The sequence below is a fragment of the Hippocampus zosterae genome, chromosome 9, assembly GCF_025434085.1.
Source record: "Hippocampus zosterae strain Florida chromosome 9, ASM2543408v3, whole genome shotgun sequence".
Classification (NCBI taxonomy): Eukaryota; Metazoa; Chordata; class Actinopteri; order Syngnathiformes; family Syngnathidae; genus Hippocampus; species Hippocampus zosterae.
Genome location: NC_067459.1, coordinates 9,354,167 through 9,372,500, shown reverse-complemented (window position 1 = coordinate 9,372,500; position 18,334 = coordinate 9,354,167). Strand labels below are relative to the sequence as shown.

Genomic DNA, 18,334 nt, shown 5'->3' with positions numbered 1-18,334 from the left:
GCTTCCTTGTTTTTCAAAGTCTCGTAGATTTGAGTCTTTCCGACTCCAGGCGTCTCCTGAATGTTTCGTACTTTGTTACCCGCTTCGTTTAATCAGATACATATCACTTTCCTTTCCATGGTCATTACTCTCTCCCTCTTTCTTCGTCTTCCCCTCCCTCCCTGTTTCTGCAACTTGAAATAACTGCGCCACCTGGTGTTGAAATACCTGTCATTACAAGTCTAAACGAAATGAATGCAATCAAACCTTAATTGTGCACCAATCTTCGGTGGGCCGGATTAAACAGACCAACGGGCCGGATCCGGCACGCGGGCCGTAGTTTGCCCACCTTTGCACTAGATGGAGCTACACTCAAGGAAATGCCGACAGAACACTACAATACACTACACCCTGATTTACTGTATATAGCGACGATCAGATGTCAGTCAAACCTATTAAATAAAGCAGTGACACAGTTCACTTAACCAACAGCAAGTTATAACATTGACTCGTTAACGTTGAACTCTCTTGCCGCTGCTCTATTTCCGTGTTCGACTGCGAAACCGATCGCCTTAAGTTTGAACTCTGCGTTGTAAGCATGTCTCTAGCAAGGAGCCATTTTGGGGTTGACATATTACCGTAATGACCATACAAATCGGATTTTAAGCCGTGCTGTGAGCTTTTATGAAAATGGAAGGCTTAGGTGTGCCTTTTAGTGGGGAAAATACGGTACTTTTGGTCTCCACAGGAATGTTGACTTATATAACAATCATGCACCTTCCAGTGGACCATTAAACTTGGAGGATATTCTTTTTTTTCACAAAGGGTTATGTTTTAGAGGAACAGGACTGATCGAAAACGATGTAAATATAAATGTAAACATTTTTAAAAAGAGAAATTTTTCCTCCAGATTCTAGTTTGGGCCTCCTGATGTTTGTTATAATGTTGTCTAGAATAGATTTAGTTGAGGGAGTCATTCTTGTAAATGTTGATTGTCATAAAGAAAGAACAGGAATACGACAGATTAATGAACCTATTTTTAACTTTATCTTCTTTAGCAAGATAAATGTTATTTTTATGATGTTTTATTTTTATAGTTCAAAAAGGATTTCCTCTAATTTCCTTCTGAAGTCAGATAGATCATCATCTGTTGGTCGAAAAATAACCCCTGAACGATATGTTTTACAACTTCTCTCAGCATCCACATTGAAGCAACACTTTGAATCCTCTTCAACAAAGACAAACTCACCATGTGCCTGTGTAAGAGACAAACTAACTTTGATGAGATCACACATTTAAGATAAAACAAACAAAAGAAGCTAAGATCAGTGGCCAAATGTTCCATCTCGCCAGACTGTCATCAGCAGTTTGCAACTGAGAGACTAAAAGAATCACAGATAACGATGACGATTTTTTTTTTTTCTTGGCCATCAGGTGTGGTGCTCCGTGAGGACGCCCGAGAGCTCACACGAGGGTGTCATCACCGACCCGCACAGCCCGTCCAGATTCCGAGTCATCGGGTCCGTCTCCAACTCGCACGAGTTCTCCAAACATTTTGGCTGCAAAGTAAATACGCCTATGAACCCCAAACACAAGTGCAAGCTTTGGTGATGGCTCAGAATGGACAGCAGAGGGGGGACATGGGGAAACGGATAGTAGAGGCTCACTGGCGGGAAGAACCACTCACTGCCCATCAGCGTTTGTCATGAGTCAGCATGCCTGCTTTGTGTGGATGGTTGCTTGAGCAAGTCTTTTTTTTTTTTTTTAAGGAGATGTATTATAACTTTTTCCCCCACACTTCCCGGGTGTATTAAAAACATGTCTATGACATGCTTTTGTAAAAAATACCCCAAAGATCAAAAATTATTCTTACACGTGATTTCTTGTCTTGCTGAAATTAGCCCGTTTAAGTCTGCATCGGAAAGTGAGCGACTATAAACTCCGCCCCATGTATTGCTGGACCAATGATGAGTCAGATTTCATTGACATGACACCGAGAGATGGCACGAGAGAGATTTCTTACATTATTTTACTTCAGGGAACAGAGCCCATAGTGTGTGTGTGTGTGTGTGTGTGTGTGTGTGTGTGTGTGTGTGTGTGTGTGTGTGTGTGTGTGTGTGTGTGTGTGTGTGTGTGTGTGTGTGTGTGTGCGTGCGCGCGCGAGTGTGTGTGTGTGTCGGGGGGGGGGGGGGTATTTTCACTGATGGAGACAGCACTCCATCCATTACACGGTTGGGCCAAATTTACAAAGAATGTACTGTGACTGCTTTGACTTGCAATTCAATAGCTTTTCGTCAAAAACACCATGGCTGGACAATGACACTTAGGAAGAGAATGATGACATTTTCAGAATGGTCAGAACGCGAATGACAGAGCTGACAGCCTGATTTTCATCAAAATTGTTCAGAAAGTCGACGAAACATTTGCTTAAGTGTTCCACTCTGGGCATAACGATACCTTGTCCGCATCACTGCTCTATGAGGCTACCACAAAGGAGCGCCAAGTTTACAGCAGCTTTCGAAAGCCATTATTTGCTTCATTCAAAGTGTGTGTGAGTCTTTGTGCTGGTATTAGTGAATTAGACGTTGTTTATCGATGAGTCTCATTTGCACACAGGTGGATAATTGTTCTGCTAAACATAAAACATGACCCTGCACAGCTGCCTTGTCACAGGGAGAGAAATTTGGTGGTCATGTGGTTTTGATGAGACTTTGTAACAGTTTCAGTCACTTGAAGGTGGCCCTGGATCCCTTTTAGCCTGTCTGATCATGTCATGATTGGAGAAACTCAATTTGGAAGCTGTTACAAACCAGATACATTTTCAGAACTAGGCAGATCACAAGCTTTACTTGGATGTTTAATCCCACACTTAATGGGTGGGCGGCACTTCACAGAGCCAACTATTTGTAAATAATTAGTTTAATAGTCAATTTTCCATCACTTGGACTGCTTCGCTACGAATGTGCTTTTTATTTTTGGAACACTGCTATTGTACCTTTTGAAGTTGAGAGATAAGCTGTCACGTCTTGTAAACTGCCGGTAGGACAGATTGTCAGGTTCAGTGACAGTCACAGTGAGCTGCTTTTTCGTCTTGCTGTCACTCTGTGCCATGGTTTCCCACATGTTTGAATGTTAACAATACAGTATCACACATATTGCCGAAACATAGACATGTATATAACTGTATGAATCTTCTTCGGTAAAATCGAATAAAAAATACCTTTGATAAGAAAAGGTGTGATTAATGCTCAGTAACCTAAGTTTGGGAAACCCTTCTCTGCACTGTGCTTTATATCACTTCTACGGTGGTGCCTTGAGATATGAGTGATCCGACTTGAGTTTTTCAATATACGAGCCCTCATTCGGACATCTATTTTTTTTTTTTGGCTTGGACTTGCTAGCACATATTTAGATATGAACACTGTGCGGTAGCCGTAAAGTCAACTCTTTGACAACACACAGCAGTTTGGCAAATAATGAACAATACTCCTCCTAAAAAAATAAATAAATAAGGTTTCACGTTACACAGAATTACAAATTGTTTGTTCCAAAATGCCAATGTAAACGGTTATGATCAATAGTCTTTGTTTTACAAGTATAACACAAACGGTGGAGCAACACATGTGGACAGATAAAACATTACTGATGGGCATACATTCTTTATCCTCTTTAAATGAAAAAGACAATTATTACAGAATCTTAACTGACTCAACGACAGTGGTAGAATTGGAAGTAGTATTCTTTGTATCTGCATGTCTGCATGACGGCATTATACTGTCTTCTGGTGGAAGTGGCAGGTACACCCAAAGGAGCAGCACAATGAATTAGATTGCTGCATTAAATCATGATGTGCACACTGTCTATTTTTTTACATTCTTAAACTCTGTTATTACTCGATAAATTACATGATTAAAGAATGTTATTTTTCCCTAAGTTCATTTTTTGTGGGGGGAGAGTAGGCTGAGGCAGATTAATTGCATTTCAATTTTCTTTTGTATCTCAAGGAACCACTGAATGTTATTTATGTAACATTATTATGTGAATCTCGATTCAAGCCTGTTGTCTTTTTGTTGTTGTTGTTGTTTGTTTTGCCTATTGACATATGAAAGTCCACTTAAAAAGGATTTAAAAGCCATATACAGAAAGGATAGAATGTCTCATACAAATACTGAGGAAACGGCTGCACTGTTGGGGGAGGTACAATGCGGTCAGGCCCTCACACTGTATATTTTATTGGGAGAATGTGAAGTTGAATTTCTGTCGGTATTTTAATGACAAGGCCAATTTTGGACTGATTTTTACACATACAGAAATAACACAACGGAACTCACAACCAAAACAGATCAAATGTACCAATTAAGCTTTTATGTGTAAAATTATTTTGTATATTAAAATTATTATTAAAACATATTCTGCCTTATTTGCTTTTCCATTCATTTTCTGAACCACTTATACATTTAATGATCTTATGTTTGTTTCATGTGTATAGTTTGTCCCTAGGTCTGATTGTGAGTGCGAATGGTTGTCGTGTGTCGTGCAATTGGCTGCCAACCAGTTCAGGGTGTCTCTCACCTGCTTCCCAAAGACAGCTGGTGAAAATTATGATGTATAATCGTGAAAAAATATCATGTAAAAAGGTGATACTTATCATATGAAAACATGAAACGTATCGTGTAAAAATGTGAAACTTACAAAATGTGACGAAGTTGGCCTCACGGAGGAGTCCCCAACTTCTTTTGCGACTTTGGTCCCATCCTGCAGCCGGACGTAGAGGCAGATGCTTCTGAACGCAATGGCACTAAATCTAAAATCTAACCATGTCTCAACCCAAACATAAAATAGAACTCAATCACATCGTTTAAATGAGCCACTTTATCCATTTGGTTTCAACGTGAAATCTTTTTGCGTAATAACTTTCATGTTTTTTCATGACAAATATGTTTTTGCATAATAGTTTTTACGTTATAATGTTTACGCGTTTACATGGTTTTTACATGAGAATTTCGTGTTTTTTTCCTGGTATGGCAGCAAAACTCTTCGATATAGTAAGAAAAGTCCATTGTAAGTTGTTAAAGTCTGTAAAGTTAGGTTTTTGGCTGTTGTATTCACATTTAAGAATATGAAATATTCCCCACATTAAAAAGATAATTACAAAAACTACGTGTTCATTAACATGCTCCCTGTCCCCCAAAAAGACGAAAACATAATTTGTTACATTTGTGTGTGCGAGATCCAGAAGAGGTGGTGAACTGTTCATGGGTGGTGGTCCATAAACAAGAGAGGCTGGGTGTATTATTTTTGAAAGTCACTTTTTTCATAAAGTGATGATTATTTGTGTACTCTGTTTAATTGGAAAATACCATATCTATTTCCCGTTGACGGAACAACTGTGAGACGGACGAGCCTGAACATCACTCAGAAAAAAAACGAGCGGTCACGAGTCAAGTTGGCGGCTGGTGCTGATTAGCTAACAATTGTCACTTGCTCCGCCGACTTCTGCCTGCAAGTATTAAATGGGCGAACATATTCCCATGGATTGTCGAAAATGACCTTGAGGTACACAGTTGGGAGGTTTGACGCCAGTTAACGCGTCCCTTTGTACCGACGGGTGAGCAAATGATTCTTTCTCATTTTGGGCCCACGCTCATGACCTTCAATAACCTCAACACAAGCACGCGGTTTCACGCCGTCTCGTGTGAGTTTTGGGAGCTGAAAGTGACTCTTGGGAATAAATCATAATGTGTATGCATTTGTTCGAAGGGCCGGCCCTGCTTAATTTGGATGCATGATTGAGAAAGGGAGTGGTCGAAATCCTTCGGCAAACCATTTGACAAACGGTGGCGTTATTTGTCATCCTCTCGGTAGCGGAAGGACAAAAACGAGCCAGTTTGCGGTCGAATAGCGTCTCTGCGCACTCCTTTGAAAGCCGCCGGTACTTGTCATTTAGGTATGTAGTTCACCTCCACTGCGATGGTGGCGCTCTACTAGTATGTAATCTTTTTTGTTTGTTAAACAGGAAGTAGTTCGACCCGGCGGGTGGGATGATTTTCCGTGTTGTTTCGTCAAATGTCGATCAAACGTCCAAACTGCTTTTTGCCCCAGCATTGTACAACCAACGCCCGTACGCCGTAATGGATAATAACTCCGGGGTGTTGGATGTGGTTGTCTATGACGATGTTAACGTGATAAGTTGAAAGCAAAATGCTTTTCGGCCAATCACGTGACGACCGAGCGTTCTTTTCATTTAATCGAGACAAATCAACACAATAGTCCGATAACGAACCATGGTGCTTTTGTAATATTCTGGGGGGGCTCGCCTGGTTATTTGCTCGTCTCAGAAACGGGGAGATGCCATTAAATGAGCGATACGTTCATTGGTGCTTTTCTATTGGACCGCCATGGGCCACGTGACTCGCAGTTATCAACAATTGCTCGGTATTTGTTTCTTTTATCATGCTGAAAAACGACACAGTCGTCCGCATTTCCAGTTTGGTTGCGAGTGTAGTTGTTTGGTGTGTAAATCTTTTTCGTTGTGGTTGCTCGTCGTTTGTCACCGCCACTGTAGCTCGCACCGTCGGGAATCAAGTTGCCTTCTGTGGCAACTGTGAAGTTATCGCTTCTCGGCCTTTTGGCTAAGATCAAGTGTAGTATCTGTTCTTATCAGTTTAATATCTGATACGTCCCCTATCCGGGGACCATATATTAAATTGATTTTTGGAACTGGGAGATGGAATAGGGGCTTGCTCCGTCCACTCCACGCATCGACCTGGTATTGCAGTACCTCCAGGAACGGTGCACCCCCTCTACCTGTGAAATAAACTTCAATTCGCCTCTCAGGACTTCTATTAAAATTACTGGCTCTGACTAGTTATTAAAGACATTACGTATACAACCCCTTTCCCATGACGCGTGGTAGACTGAAATAGTCAGATCAGCAAACACTTGTAGGTTTTGCCAGGGACAAGTGGGCGTTGCTCTTATTTACTATGTACGATTTCTTAAAAATGCCGTTATTGTTCTCCGGTCAAAGTGTGTCTTGGTTAATGGTTCCGATGTTATTTTTCCGATGCTACAAAGCTGATGAATGAGAGCACGCAAGCCTTTTGATCAACGATTTGCACACAGGGTAGGTGTTATGATCAATGAATAACCCTGGCTGTTGTTTACGAAAACATTCGATTCCAAATATTATGCGTGTACATGCATGTAATCGTGTCCAAAGGCATTCCGAACATGACTGCATGGATGGGATCCTCTGCAATGGTTTGCAACTAACAATGCTGTAGAAGGCCTCCCGATTATATTGTGCGGAGTGGCCTGCGACGCAACGGAACTACCTCACCAATGATAATGTAGGACACCGACCCAACCCACTATGACGAGATGTTTCTGTGTTTAGCGGAACTACACGAATCGAGTGAAATAGAAATTATTTTCACGCTTTATTTGATGTATTTGTTTGATTACTTTGCGATTGCTGGTTGGCTGGCAGGCAGTTCAGGCGGTACCCCGCCGACTGCCCGAGGTCAGCTGGGATAGGCTCAAGTACGCCGGCGACCCACGTAAGGAAAGGCAATTGAAAAGACGGATGGATACTTGTGACATGACAATATTTCATTTGGGATTTCCTCAAATTACTTCACACTTGACCTAAAATGCATGGCATTCTCCGAGGAATATTTTTGGGGAGTAGATCCAGATTTGGGGATTAAAAAAGTTTAACAGAAGTGTTTTTTTTGTGGAAATGTTTCCAGAAAAAAATAAGAATGGAAGCGTCTCTTTCGGAATCAGAATCATCTTTATTGGCCAAGGACACGCAAGGAATTTGTCATCGGTGGCATTGGCTACACTAGTATTGCAATAACAAGCAGCGACTTATAAGTATCGAAACACTTTCCGTAATGTAAGGGTACCCATTGTTCAAAAGCAAAAAAGTAATCCTTTAACCGAGGCGGAACAAATAAGTTTATTGAAAAAAGGAAAAAGGCATCTTGCTGAATCCACTCAACAAAACAATTCATTAGAAAACAAGCCTCAAGAAAACAAACACATAGAGGAGCTCAACAAAAAAGGATGAAGTGGAATATTTACATTGTATGGAGAAAGTACAAATAATAGCAGTTCCAAGATTGTTTATACAGTTAAAAGATGTACTGTACCGTTCTGTATACTGCAGTTCAAAAGTTGCAGAGTGTAGTGTTTGCTGCACACCACTGGATGGCACCAGCGTGACATTGTGTTCCTGACCACACAGAGAAACAGGAAGCGAGTGCTGCCGAGGCGTGGGGGCGGGGGCATAGCTCGCTTTGAATTCTCGGTGGATATGAAGCAATGCATTGTGGGAATGATTACAAGGTTCTTTTTAAACTTCTATGTTCATAGTTTAGTTAACGGAGTGATTAAATTGTACAATTTAAACAGTTGTGCGATTGCGGTCTCATTCGGTGAGTCTGTCGGTGATGCAGCATGTGAGCCCGTGACTGAAGACGGTGTGTGTGCTAAAGACATCGGCCTTGGCGACCCTTCCAAATCATACTTACCTGGCAGGGGAGATACCATGATCAAGAAGGTGGTTCACCCAGGGTGAGGCTCAGCCATTGCACTCCGGTTGTGCTGACCCCTGCGAATTCCCCAAATGTGGGAATCTCGACTGCATAATTTCTGGTAGTGGGGGACTGCGTTCGCGCTCTCCCCTGATCATTCGGTCAATGACAATATAAAGCGACACCCCGACCATAGCCTTCATAGAGCTAGTGTGATTCGCCGTCGTGTGCGTTTCTATACTACTGGTGTACTCTAAAATGGTTCAATGATATTGTTGTTTACGATGACACTAGTGCAGCGTGTTATACCGGAGACAAATTCCTTGTGTGTTCTACATACTTGGCCAATAAAGATGATTCTGATGAGAAAAATTTGAAGCTCACTTGAGGCAAAGTTTTAACACGTATTCAAAACGTGTCGTTTTCTCTCTAAGAAATATATCCTAACAAAACTTAATTAAGGCGAGGAAAGAATAAAGTTAAAAATAAAGAAACCGGCAGTTGTGACATTGCAGCAGCAGCAACAGTTGCAGCCACACTAAGCACCTTCATTAATAGCTGGTTCCCTTGCTTGTCTTTTCTCTTCAAATTGTACTGATGGGTGGACATTTCTGATGTGCCTGTGCAGGTTATTTGTGGAGCCTGATCTATGGGATATTTTAACCTGGCACAGTCTACACGCTGCTATCAATTAACTATCAATTAAATCGAAATGAGTCCATATTTCACTGGGTTTCCTATCCATTTTCTCACCTGTCCACCGTGTTGTTTTTTTCACTAACTAGCTCTCTCGTCTCCTCGTCTGTCTTGTTCGCCTGCTGCTCAGTGTGCTGCTGTGTGTGTCTCTTCTCTAACCCTTACCCCTTCTCTAAACTGCAGCTCGCGTGTGTGTGTGTGTGTACCAATGTAACCCTCCAGTTTAGAATTCCCATCACCACGCCTCGAGAGTACTCACTCCCGGTTTCTTTGTGCGCGTGGGGAAGAGCATGTCACGCTGCAAGACATTTCGTGGTGTGCAGCACATACTACACTTCTGTCAATATTTCAGTTCATCTTTGTTTATTTCGCTCATCCTTTTTGTTTCTTTTCAAGCTAGTTTATATTGAAGCCTCTTTTTCCCCATCAGCGGTGGGTGAAGGAAGGGCAGGAATAACTTTATTCTTTCCTCGCCTTAATTAAGTTTTGTTAGGATATATTTCTTAGGGAGAAAACGACAAGTTTTGAATACGTGTTAAAACTTTGCCTCAAGTGAGCTTCAAATCTTCATTTGCCAAATATGTGGAACACACAAGGAATTTGTCTCCGGTATAACACGCTGCACTAGTATCATCGTAAACAACAATATCATTGAACCATTTTAGAGTACACCAGTAGTATAGAACCGCACACGACGGCGAATCACACTAGCTCTATGAAGTAGTGATGGGTCCATGAGGCCTCATGAGGCGTGTCGACACACTGACACACTGTGTTGATACTGTGCTGATACTGTGTCACTGACCACTGCCACCTGCTGGACCTTCAAGATCCCTGCAGCCAACCCCCTTAACAGACTGAACTGACTGATAAATTGTTTTGTATATTGAACATATAAAATATACAATTCGGTAATAAATTGGCAAAAGGTGAAGGTAAGATATAAAAAAAGGAAAAGAAAATAGTCATCATCACAAATATGTGGTCAAAGGAGTAGAAAGAAGCAAAAAACCTACCCCGAGTCCTACCCTTTCTTATATATGAATTGATCATTTTTCTAAATAGGAAAGAAAGTCTAAATATCAACAAATGCTTTTACCCTTATGTATGCTGTACTAATACATTTTTACATTAGGTTTGTATATACAGTACATACTCTTTAGAGCACATGTATATGTCGATTTTCTCATATTCATAATGGATGCTACATTTCATTAATATATTAAATAATCTCATCAATGTATTTCTGATGTATTGCTATATTTCATGAGTGTATCGAATTTATCAGCTTAATTCTGATTTGTATAGTTGTCTTGTACTACTCTCGAATTCATTAATCTCAGCAAGAGAGTTCCTCATTTTACTGGTCCGTTTCAGAATCATTCCACAGATTTACACCTATTACAGATACACTCCTTTGTGTGATGTTCGTTCGTGTTTTGGATTTTTTTTGTATAGATTAGTACCCCCTAAATTATGACAACTTTCTCGAATTTTAAAAAGCTTCTGGATCTTTTGGCAAAGGATATTATTGTGTGCTTTGTACATTAATTGGGCGATTTTTAAGTCAATCAGGTCATGAGATTTCATGGTTTAATTTGATAAACAGTGGATTTGTGGGTTCCGTCCATTTGGAACCAGTGATTGTTCCGATTGCTTTGTATTGTAGTTTTAAAACAGTGTTTTACTGGCATTTCCCCATATTCCCACACAATAGGTCAAATATGGAAGTAATAAAAGTATGTGTACAAGGATCTCTTATTCAGCACATCCTTAGTTTTTGGGAGGATCCCTATGGTTTGGGATATTTTTCTTTTATTATCCATTATGTAGCTGCCAGCACGGTTTTGCATCTACAACTGTTCCAAAACATTTTCATAAGGTCATTCATCGATTTGATGATGAAGTGTATACAATATCATTCACATCCATGCATTCATTTTGCAACATTCAATGTGTTCAAATAATGTGAAGATCATTTGAATGAGGATGCTTGTGGGCTTTTATTTCACAAATTTTTATTGAGAAAAATAAGATGCTCCAATGTTTTAAACTTCAGCCTGTTGCGTCTTTTACAAGCGATTTCTCCTGCTGTGGAGAACACACGCTCACAAGGGACGGATGAGGCTGGCGTACAAAGGACCTTTGCGAGGTGGGAGAGGTTTGGGAAAGAAGTGTGTTGCTCCTTCCAGTACAGCTGCTTCGTGGAACCTTGATTGTCAAACATGGAGTGGAGAGTCAACCAATAATAATTACTGATTGTCAATTAAATCATCAACATAGCAACCGTGAAAAGATGAGTGAACGTTTGTATACCTGGCGTAATACTGGGTGTATCGCGAACTTCATTCTCATGCTTGGCCCGATAATGGCTCAGCATGGCGGAGGTGCTTCTGTTGGTGTATGACAATTCGACCCGGCAAAATCGACATTTCACCTGTAATGAAATGTAAATAAGAAGTAACTAAGAGTTACCTTGAAATATATTCGGATTAGAATGGTACAACACATGTCAATAATCTGAGAGGCACTCGGCGAGTGACTCTCGCCGAGAGGCTCTCGGCGACAGAAGGCGATTTGAATAAATAAATAAATAAATAATACCTTATTCTCCGGGACATCAAAATGGTCCCACACGGCGGATGATTTGCGTCTCTGCTCCATAATCGGCAAGGAAGGCAAGGCACGAACACGAAGTCTGCACTGACACGAACTTCGACAAGCGAGCGTGAGTGAGGTCTGGCTTGTTTCGGCAAGTGGCATTGTGTCGCCAAACCCACTTCATTATAAACACTGTGCGGCGGGCTTTTGCTGCGTCAACGCCCTCTGCACTGAGTCGACGCCCCCTGGACTAAGTGGCGCAGCCTGTACTGTGCCAAGCAGCCGATGCGGTCTAAACTGCACCGGTGCAGTTCACGTGTCAATTAGCAGCCTGGACTGTGTCAACGCAGCCGATGTGTCAATTAGCAGCCTGGACTGTGTCAACACAGTCGATGTGTCAATTAGCAGCCTGGACTGTGTCAACGCAGCCGGTGCGTCAATTAGAAGCCTGGACTGTGTCAACGCAGTTCACGTGTCAATCACGTGACCTAATGAGCCAGCACATGCATCGACACGTGGTTTGCTCTGTGAGCCCGGCGTATGTGTCAATGCATCGGTGTCGCTGGACCCATCACTACTATGAAGGCTATGGTCGGGGTGTCGCTTTGTATTGTCATTGACCAAATGATCAGGGGAGAGCGCGAACGCAGTCCCCCACTACCAGAAATTATGCAGTCGAGATTCCCACATTTGGGGAATTCGCAGGGGTCAGCACAACCGGAGTGCAATGGCTGAGCCTCACCCTGGGTGAACCACCTTCTTGATCATGGTATCTCCCCTGCCAGGTAAGTATGATTTGGAAGGGTCGCCAAGGCCGATGTCTTTAGCACACACACCGTCTTCAGTCACGGGCTCACATGCTGCATCACCGACAGACTCACCGAATGAGACCGCAATCGCACAACTGTTTAAATTGTACAATTTAATCACTCCGTTAACTAAACTATGAACATAGAAGTTTAAAAAGAACCTTGTAATCATTCCCACAATGCATTGCTTCATATCCACCGAGAATTCAAAGCGAGCTATGCCCCCGCCCCCACGCCTCGGCAGCACTCGCTTCCTGTTTCTCTGTGTGGTCGGGAACACAATGTCACGCTGGTGCCATCCAGTGGTGTGCAGCAAACACTACACTCTGCAACTTTTGAACTGCAGTATACAGAACGGTACAGTACATCTTTTAACTGTATAAACAATCTTGGAACTGCTATTATTTGTACTTTCTCCATACAATGTAAATATTCCACTTCATCCTTTTTTGTTGAGCTCCTCTATGTGTTTGTTTTCTTGAGGCTTGTTTTCTAATGAATTGTTTTGTTGAGTGGATTCAGCAAGATGCCTTTTTCCTTTTTTCAATAAACTTATTTGTTCCGCCTCGGTTAAAGGATTACTTTTTTGCTTTTGAACAATGGGTACCCTTACATTACGGAAAGTGTTTCGATACTTATAAGTCGCTGCTTGTTATTGCAATACTAGTGTAGCCAATGCCACCGATGACAAATTCCTTGCGTGTCCTTGGCCAATAAAGATGATTCTGATTCCGAAAGAGACGCTTCCATTCTTATTTTTTTCTGGAAACATTTCCACAAAAAAAAACACTTCTGTTAAACTTTTTTAATCCCCAAATCTGGATCTACTCCCCAAAAATATTCCTCGGAGAATGCCATGCATTTTAGGTCAAGTGTGAAGTAATTTGAGGAAATCCCAAATGAAATATTGTCATGTCACAAGTATCCATCCGTCTTTTCAATTGCCTTTCCTTACGTGGGTCGCCGGCGTACTTGAGCCTATCCCAGCTGACCTCGGGCAGTCGGCGGGGTACCGCCTGAACTGCCTGCCAGCCAACCAGCAATCGCAAAGTAATCAAACAAATACATCAAATAAAGCGTGAAAATAATTTCTATTTCACTCGATTCGTGTAGTTCCGCTAAACACAGAAACATCTCGTCATAGTGGGTTGGGTCGGTGTCCTACATTATCATTGGTGAGGTAGTTCCGTTGCGTCGCAGGCCACTCCGCACAATATAATCGGGAGGCCTTCTACAGCATTGTTAGTTGCAAACCATTGCAGAAGATCCCATCCATGCAGTCATGTTCGGAATGCCTTTGGACACGATTACATGCATGTACACGCATAATATTTGGAATCGAATGTTTTCGTAAACAACAGCCAGGGTTATTCATTGATCATAACACCTACCCTGTGTGCAAATCGTTGATCAAAAGGCTTGCGTGCTCTCATTCATCAGCTTTGTAGCATCGGAAAAATAACATCGGAACCATTAACCAAGACACACTTTGACCGGAGAACAATAACGGCATTTTTAAGAAATCGTACATAGTAAATAAGAGCAACGCCCACTTGTCCCTGGCAAAACCTACAAGTGTTTGCTGATCTGACTATTTCAGTCTACCACGCGTCATGGGAAAGGGGTTGTATACGTAATGTCTTTAATAACTAGTCAGAGCCAGTAATTTTAATAGAAGTCCTGAGAGGCGAATTGAAGTTTATTTCACAGGTAGAGGGGGTGCACCGTTCCTGGAGGTACTGCAATACCAGGTCGATGCGTGGAGTGGACGGAGCAAGCCCCTATTCCATCTCCCAGTTCCAAAAATCAATTTAATATATGGTCCCCGGATAGGGGACGTATCAGATATTAAACTGATAAGAACAGATACTACACTTGATCTTAGCCAAAAGGCCGAGAAGCGATAACTTCACAGTTGCCACAGAAGGCAACTTGATTCCCGACGGTGCGAGCTACAGTGGCGGTGACAAATGACGAGCAACCACAACGAAAAAGATTTACACACCAAACAACTACACTCGCAACCAAACGGGAAATGCGGACGACTGTGTCGTTTTTCAGCATGATAAAAGAAACAAATACCGAGCAATTGTTGATAACTGCGAGTCACGTGGCCCATGGCGGTCCAATAGAAAAGCACCAATGAACGTATCGCTCATTTAATGGCATCTCCCCGTTTCTGAGACGAGCAAATAACCCGGCGAGCCCCCCCCAGAATATTACAAAAGCACCATGGTTCGTTATCGGACTATTGTGTTGATTTGTCTCGATTAAATGAAAAGAACGCTCGGTCGTCGCGTGATTGGCCGAAAAGCATTTTGCTTTCAACTTATCACGTTAACATCGTCATAGACAACCAAATCCAACACCCCGGAGTTATTATCCATTACGGCGTACGGGCGTTGGTTGTACAATGCTGGGGCAAAAAGCAGTTTGGACGTTTGATCGACATTTGACGAAACAACACGGAAAATCATCCCACCCGCCGGGCCGAACTACTTCCTGTTTAACAAACAAAAAAGATTACATACTAGTAGAGCGCCACCATCGCAGTGGAGGTGAACTACATTCCTAAATGACAAGTACCGGCGGCTTTCAAAGGAGTGCGCAGAGACGCTATTCGACCGCAAACTGGCTCGTTTTTGTCCTTCCGCTACCGAGAGGATGACAAATAACGCCACCGTTTGTCAAATGGTTTGCCGAAGGATTTCGACCACTCCCTTTCCCAAGCATGCATCCAAATTAAGCAGGGCCGTGCCTTCGAACAAATGCATACACATTATGATTTATTCCCAAGAGTCACTTTCAGCTCCCAAAACTCACACGAGACGGCGTGAAACCGCGTGCTTGTGTTGAGGTTATTGAAGGTCATGAGCGTGGGCCCAAAATGAGAATGAATCATTTGCTCACCCGTCGGTACAAAGGGACGCGTTAACTGGCGTCAAACCTCCCAACTGTGTACCTCAAGGTCATTTTCGACAATCCATGGGAATATGTTCGCCCATTTAATACTTGCAGGCAGAAGTCGGCGGAGCAAGTGACAACTTTGACAGACAGACCACCATCTATAAAACGTTTTAAAAACTCTTGAATGAGCTCCCACTGAACATTCAGCAAGCCTCTTCTTTGCCCATCTTTAAAACTAATTTGTATTCTTTGGCATATGACTCAGCATGACTCACACTTGATCTTCGTTTTACTGTTCCGTGCTTTCTACTGTCTTCGTTATTTGTGTTTTATTGCTTCATATATGATATCTACTCTATGTACAACACTTATTATACAGAAAGGTTGTTTTAAAGTGCTCTATAAATACAGTTGAGTTGAGAGTTGAGTTTAACATCTCTTCTGCATGTCACCGCACACTCAAACTTAAAAAATTGTGTTTTCGTCTTATTTTTATTTGTTAAAGCATGTTCATGAAGACGTAGATTTCGTAATTATCATTTTTTATAATAAGGGGAATATTTCATATGAACTAATGTGAAGACACCAGCCAAAACCCGACCATTACAGACTTTAACAACTTATAATTGACCATTCTTACGATGCGGAAGGTTTTTGCTGCCATCCATCCAATTTCTAATCAACTTATTCTCACAAGGGTCGCGGGCGTGCTGCAGGCTGTCTTCTGATTTTTACTTTTTTGAAAATGTGTTATGAAAAAAAGTTTTAACTGAGAAAGAGGATGCAGATGGCGGCTACAGACGATAGAGAGTGCTACTAGCACACAGGTCCCGGAAAATACCTTGAACGTTCAAGACTTTTTTACACTGTAAATACTGTAGATAGAAATTGAAACTGTTCCACGCTACTATACAACTATGTGTATATCGGATTCAAACCATTGAACGTAGCATGTGTTATCTCACATTTGTGAGTGTTAGTCATAGCATTTCGCGTGGAAATGGTTTGGAAACGTGTTTTTATTTGAGAAAATGCCCCCGCAAAGGTGCGTATGTGTGTTGCAGTGTGACCGCGGAAGCGGGTCGTCGCTCTGTTGTTTAGCCGAGTGATTCCGTAATTGGTCGAGACTTGCCGAATCATCTGTCCTACTCGGACGGCTGGAGAAGCGGCAGGCAGCTGCGCCATGTTGGCCGACTCTCATGTATATGTGCGGGCAAAAAATGACAGAAAACACACTTGACGAGCAGCACAACTAAAGCTTCCCACGCGAGAGGTTGAAGACCGTGTGGTTTATCTTTTTTTCTCCCCCCCCCCTCTCGTGGAAACGAAGCGAAACCGGTGGGGGGGCCGGGGATCCGCAGAGGCTCTGGACGGGTTAGGGAAAGCTCCCCACCGTCCCCATGAAGAGTACCACTGATCCCGGCAGCGACTTTCCATGAAAAAAGGAAAGATCTGTGTTGCTATCTGGGCTTCGTTATCCCGCTTCTCTCGGGGGCTTGGGGCCTGCTTTGACTCCATGTATGCGAGCTAAAACGACGGTCGTTTCTCTATTTGGAGCGCTGTTTTGTTTTTAATGTGTTAGCTCTTTCTCTTTTTTTTCTTTATTTATTTTTTACGATGAGTTTACCACCGAAAGTAGTCCCCAAACCTGGAGCCGCCGTCGCTGTGAGTGGACCTGGAAACCCGTCGAGCCAACTGCGGGCTACCCTGACCTCCGTGTCGCTGCCGCCAGGAGCCCCAACAGTCCCCCAGCCTGGAGCCGTGCCGCCAACTCAGTATCCTTTTGACCCGCACGGTAACACTTATTTATGGTTCACAAACACCTTTTTCCTCTTTGTGTATGCGTCAGATGCTGTACTCTTCTTAATGATAGTGGAGGCTGGATTGTGGGAGTGGAGGGGGACAATTAGCTAGGATGCTAAGTGTGCTAACGCTTGCCGGTTTTCGAACGCCATGAACCTGTAATAGTTTGTTTTGGGGAAGACGTTAGCGCCCATAACAACGCCACACCCAAAGTCAAAGATAAACTATTTATCAATAATGGTTATTGCGACTCAGCTTAAGTGTCAAGGCGGGCTGACATTGTTTGTTAGAGCCAGGCTTTCATGGCTCTTGACACCGGTTACCGGCACCCGGCCGGCTTTGTTCGCTCATCTTCGGTGGCTAACCTCATCGTTCGAGAAGTGTGCTAATGTTAGCCCCCAAAATAAGGCCCGATTTTCGGCAGGGGGTGATTGTAATACACCCTCTCGTTGTTGAGCGAGATGAAAGGGGCTGCACCTTGACAGGCCTGTCACTTCTCAGCTCGACGAGCACTTAAATCAGCGATGCCCATCTCCTGTTTTCGATGGCCACTTTCTTGCCTGTTTTAGATGACAACCCGATTCAATTGATCAGCTCATCAGCAAGCGCTTCAGAAGCCTGATATTGATTCTGATCATTTGAATCAGGTCTGTTGGAGAAGGGAGGCATCTAAAATAAAAAGGATAAGCGGCCCCCCGAGGACTAGGTTTGGACATCCCTGCCTTAAATCAAACGTTCTGTAGTGCTTTGGATCCAGCATGGCTTTTCCGAGCTCAAGTTGAGCCAGTGGTAGTAGTGTTTTGATCATACAATCATATTTTCTGTCAAGTATTTACATTTTATACTCCATCTCTATAAAGCCAAACACATAAGGTGTATTGCTCATGAGTTTCTTAACTGCAAACTCAAATGAGCATGGTTAGAAAAAGACTACTTTTGCCTAAAATTCCCCAAATCGTCCGACTTATTGGCAGTATAAAAGAAAATCAAAGTAAC

At 42.5% G+C, this 18,334-nt stretch overlaps 2 protein-coding genes and 4 non-coding genes across 10 annotated transcripts in view; 4 read left to right on the top strand and 2 right to left on the bottom strand.

The window, feature by feature from the left end:
* Nucleotides 1–4,389, top strand: part of ece1 (endothelin converting enzyme 1) — a 24,989-nt gene extending 20,600 nt beyond the window's left edge. Inside the window, exon 18 of the mRNA XM_052077108.1 lies at nt 1,414–4,389. Coding sequence (XP_051933068.1) covers nt 1,414–1,590 — 177 coding nt within the window. The 3' untranslated portion in view covers nt 1,591–4,389. The remainder of the gene's footprint in view (nt 1–1,413) is intronic.
* A 2,202-nt stretch (nt 4,390–6,591) lies between these two features.
* LOC127608333 (U2 spliceosomal RNA) lies at nt 6,592–6,782 on the top strand. The gene has a single exon (XR_007964251.1). It is a non-coding gene; the product is annotated as a U2 spliceosomal RNA (small nuclear RNA).
* Nucleotides 6,783–8,511: 1,729 nt separating this feature from the next.
* On the top strand, nt 8,512–8,675 carry LOC127608331 (U1 spliceosomal RNA). The gene has a single exon (XR_007964249.1). It is a non-coding gene; the product is annotated as a U1 spliceosomal RNA (small nuclear RNA).
* A 3,773-nt stretch (nt 8,676–12,448) lies between these two features.
* On the bottom strand, nt 12,449–12,612 carry LOC127608330 (U1 spliceosomal RNA). The gene has a single exon (XR_007964247.1). It is a non-coding gene; the product is annotated as a U1 spliceosomal RNA (small nuclear RNA).
* Nucleotides 12,613–14,342: 1,730 nt separating this feature from the next.
* LOC127608332 (U2 spliceosomal RNA) lies at nt 14,343–14,533 on the bottom strand. Its single transcript, XR_007964250.1, has one exon. It is a non-coding gene; the product is annotated as a U2 spliceosomal RNA (small nuclear RNA).
* An 869-nt stretch (nt 14,534–15,402) lies between these two features.
* eif4g3a (eukaryotic translation initiation factor 4 gamma, 3a) overlaps nt 15,403–18,334 on the top strand; it is a 62,313-nt gene continuing 59,381 nt past the window's right edge. For 3 of the 5 annotated variants that reach the window (XM_052077096.1, XM_052077095.1, XM_052077093.1), the window contains exon 1: nt 15,403–17,310. In XM_052077096.1, the coding sequence (XP_051933056.1) occupies nt 17,153–17,310 (158 nt within the window). In that variant the 5' untranslated portion in view covers nt 15,403–17,152. The remainder of the gene's footprint in view (nt 17,311–18,334) is intronic. The other 2 variants (XM_052077094.1, XM_052077092.1) reach the window with 1 other exon arrangement.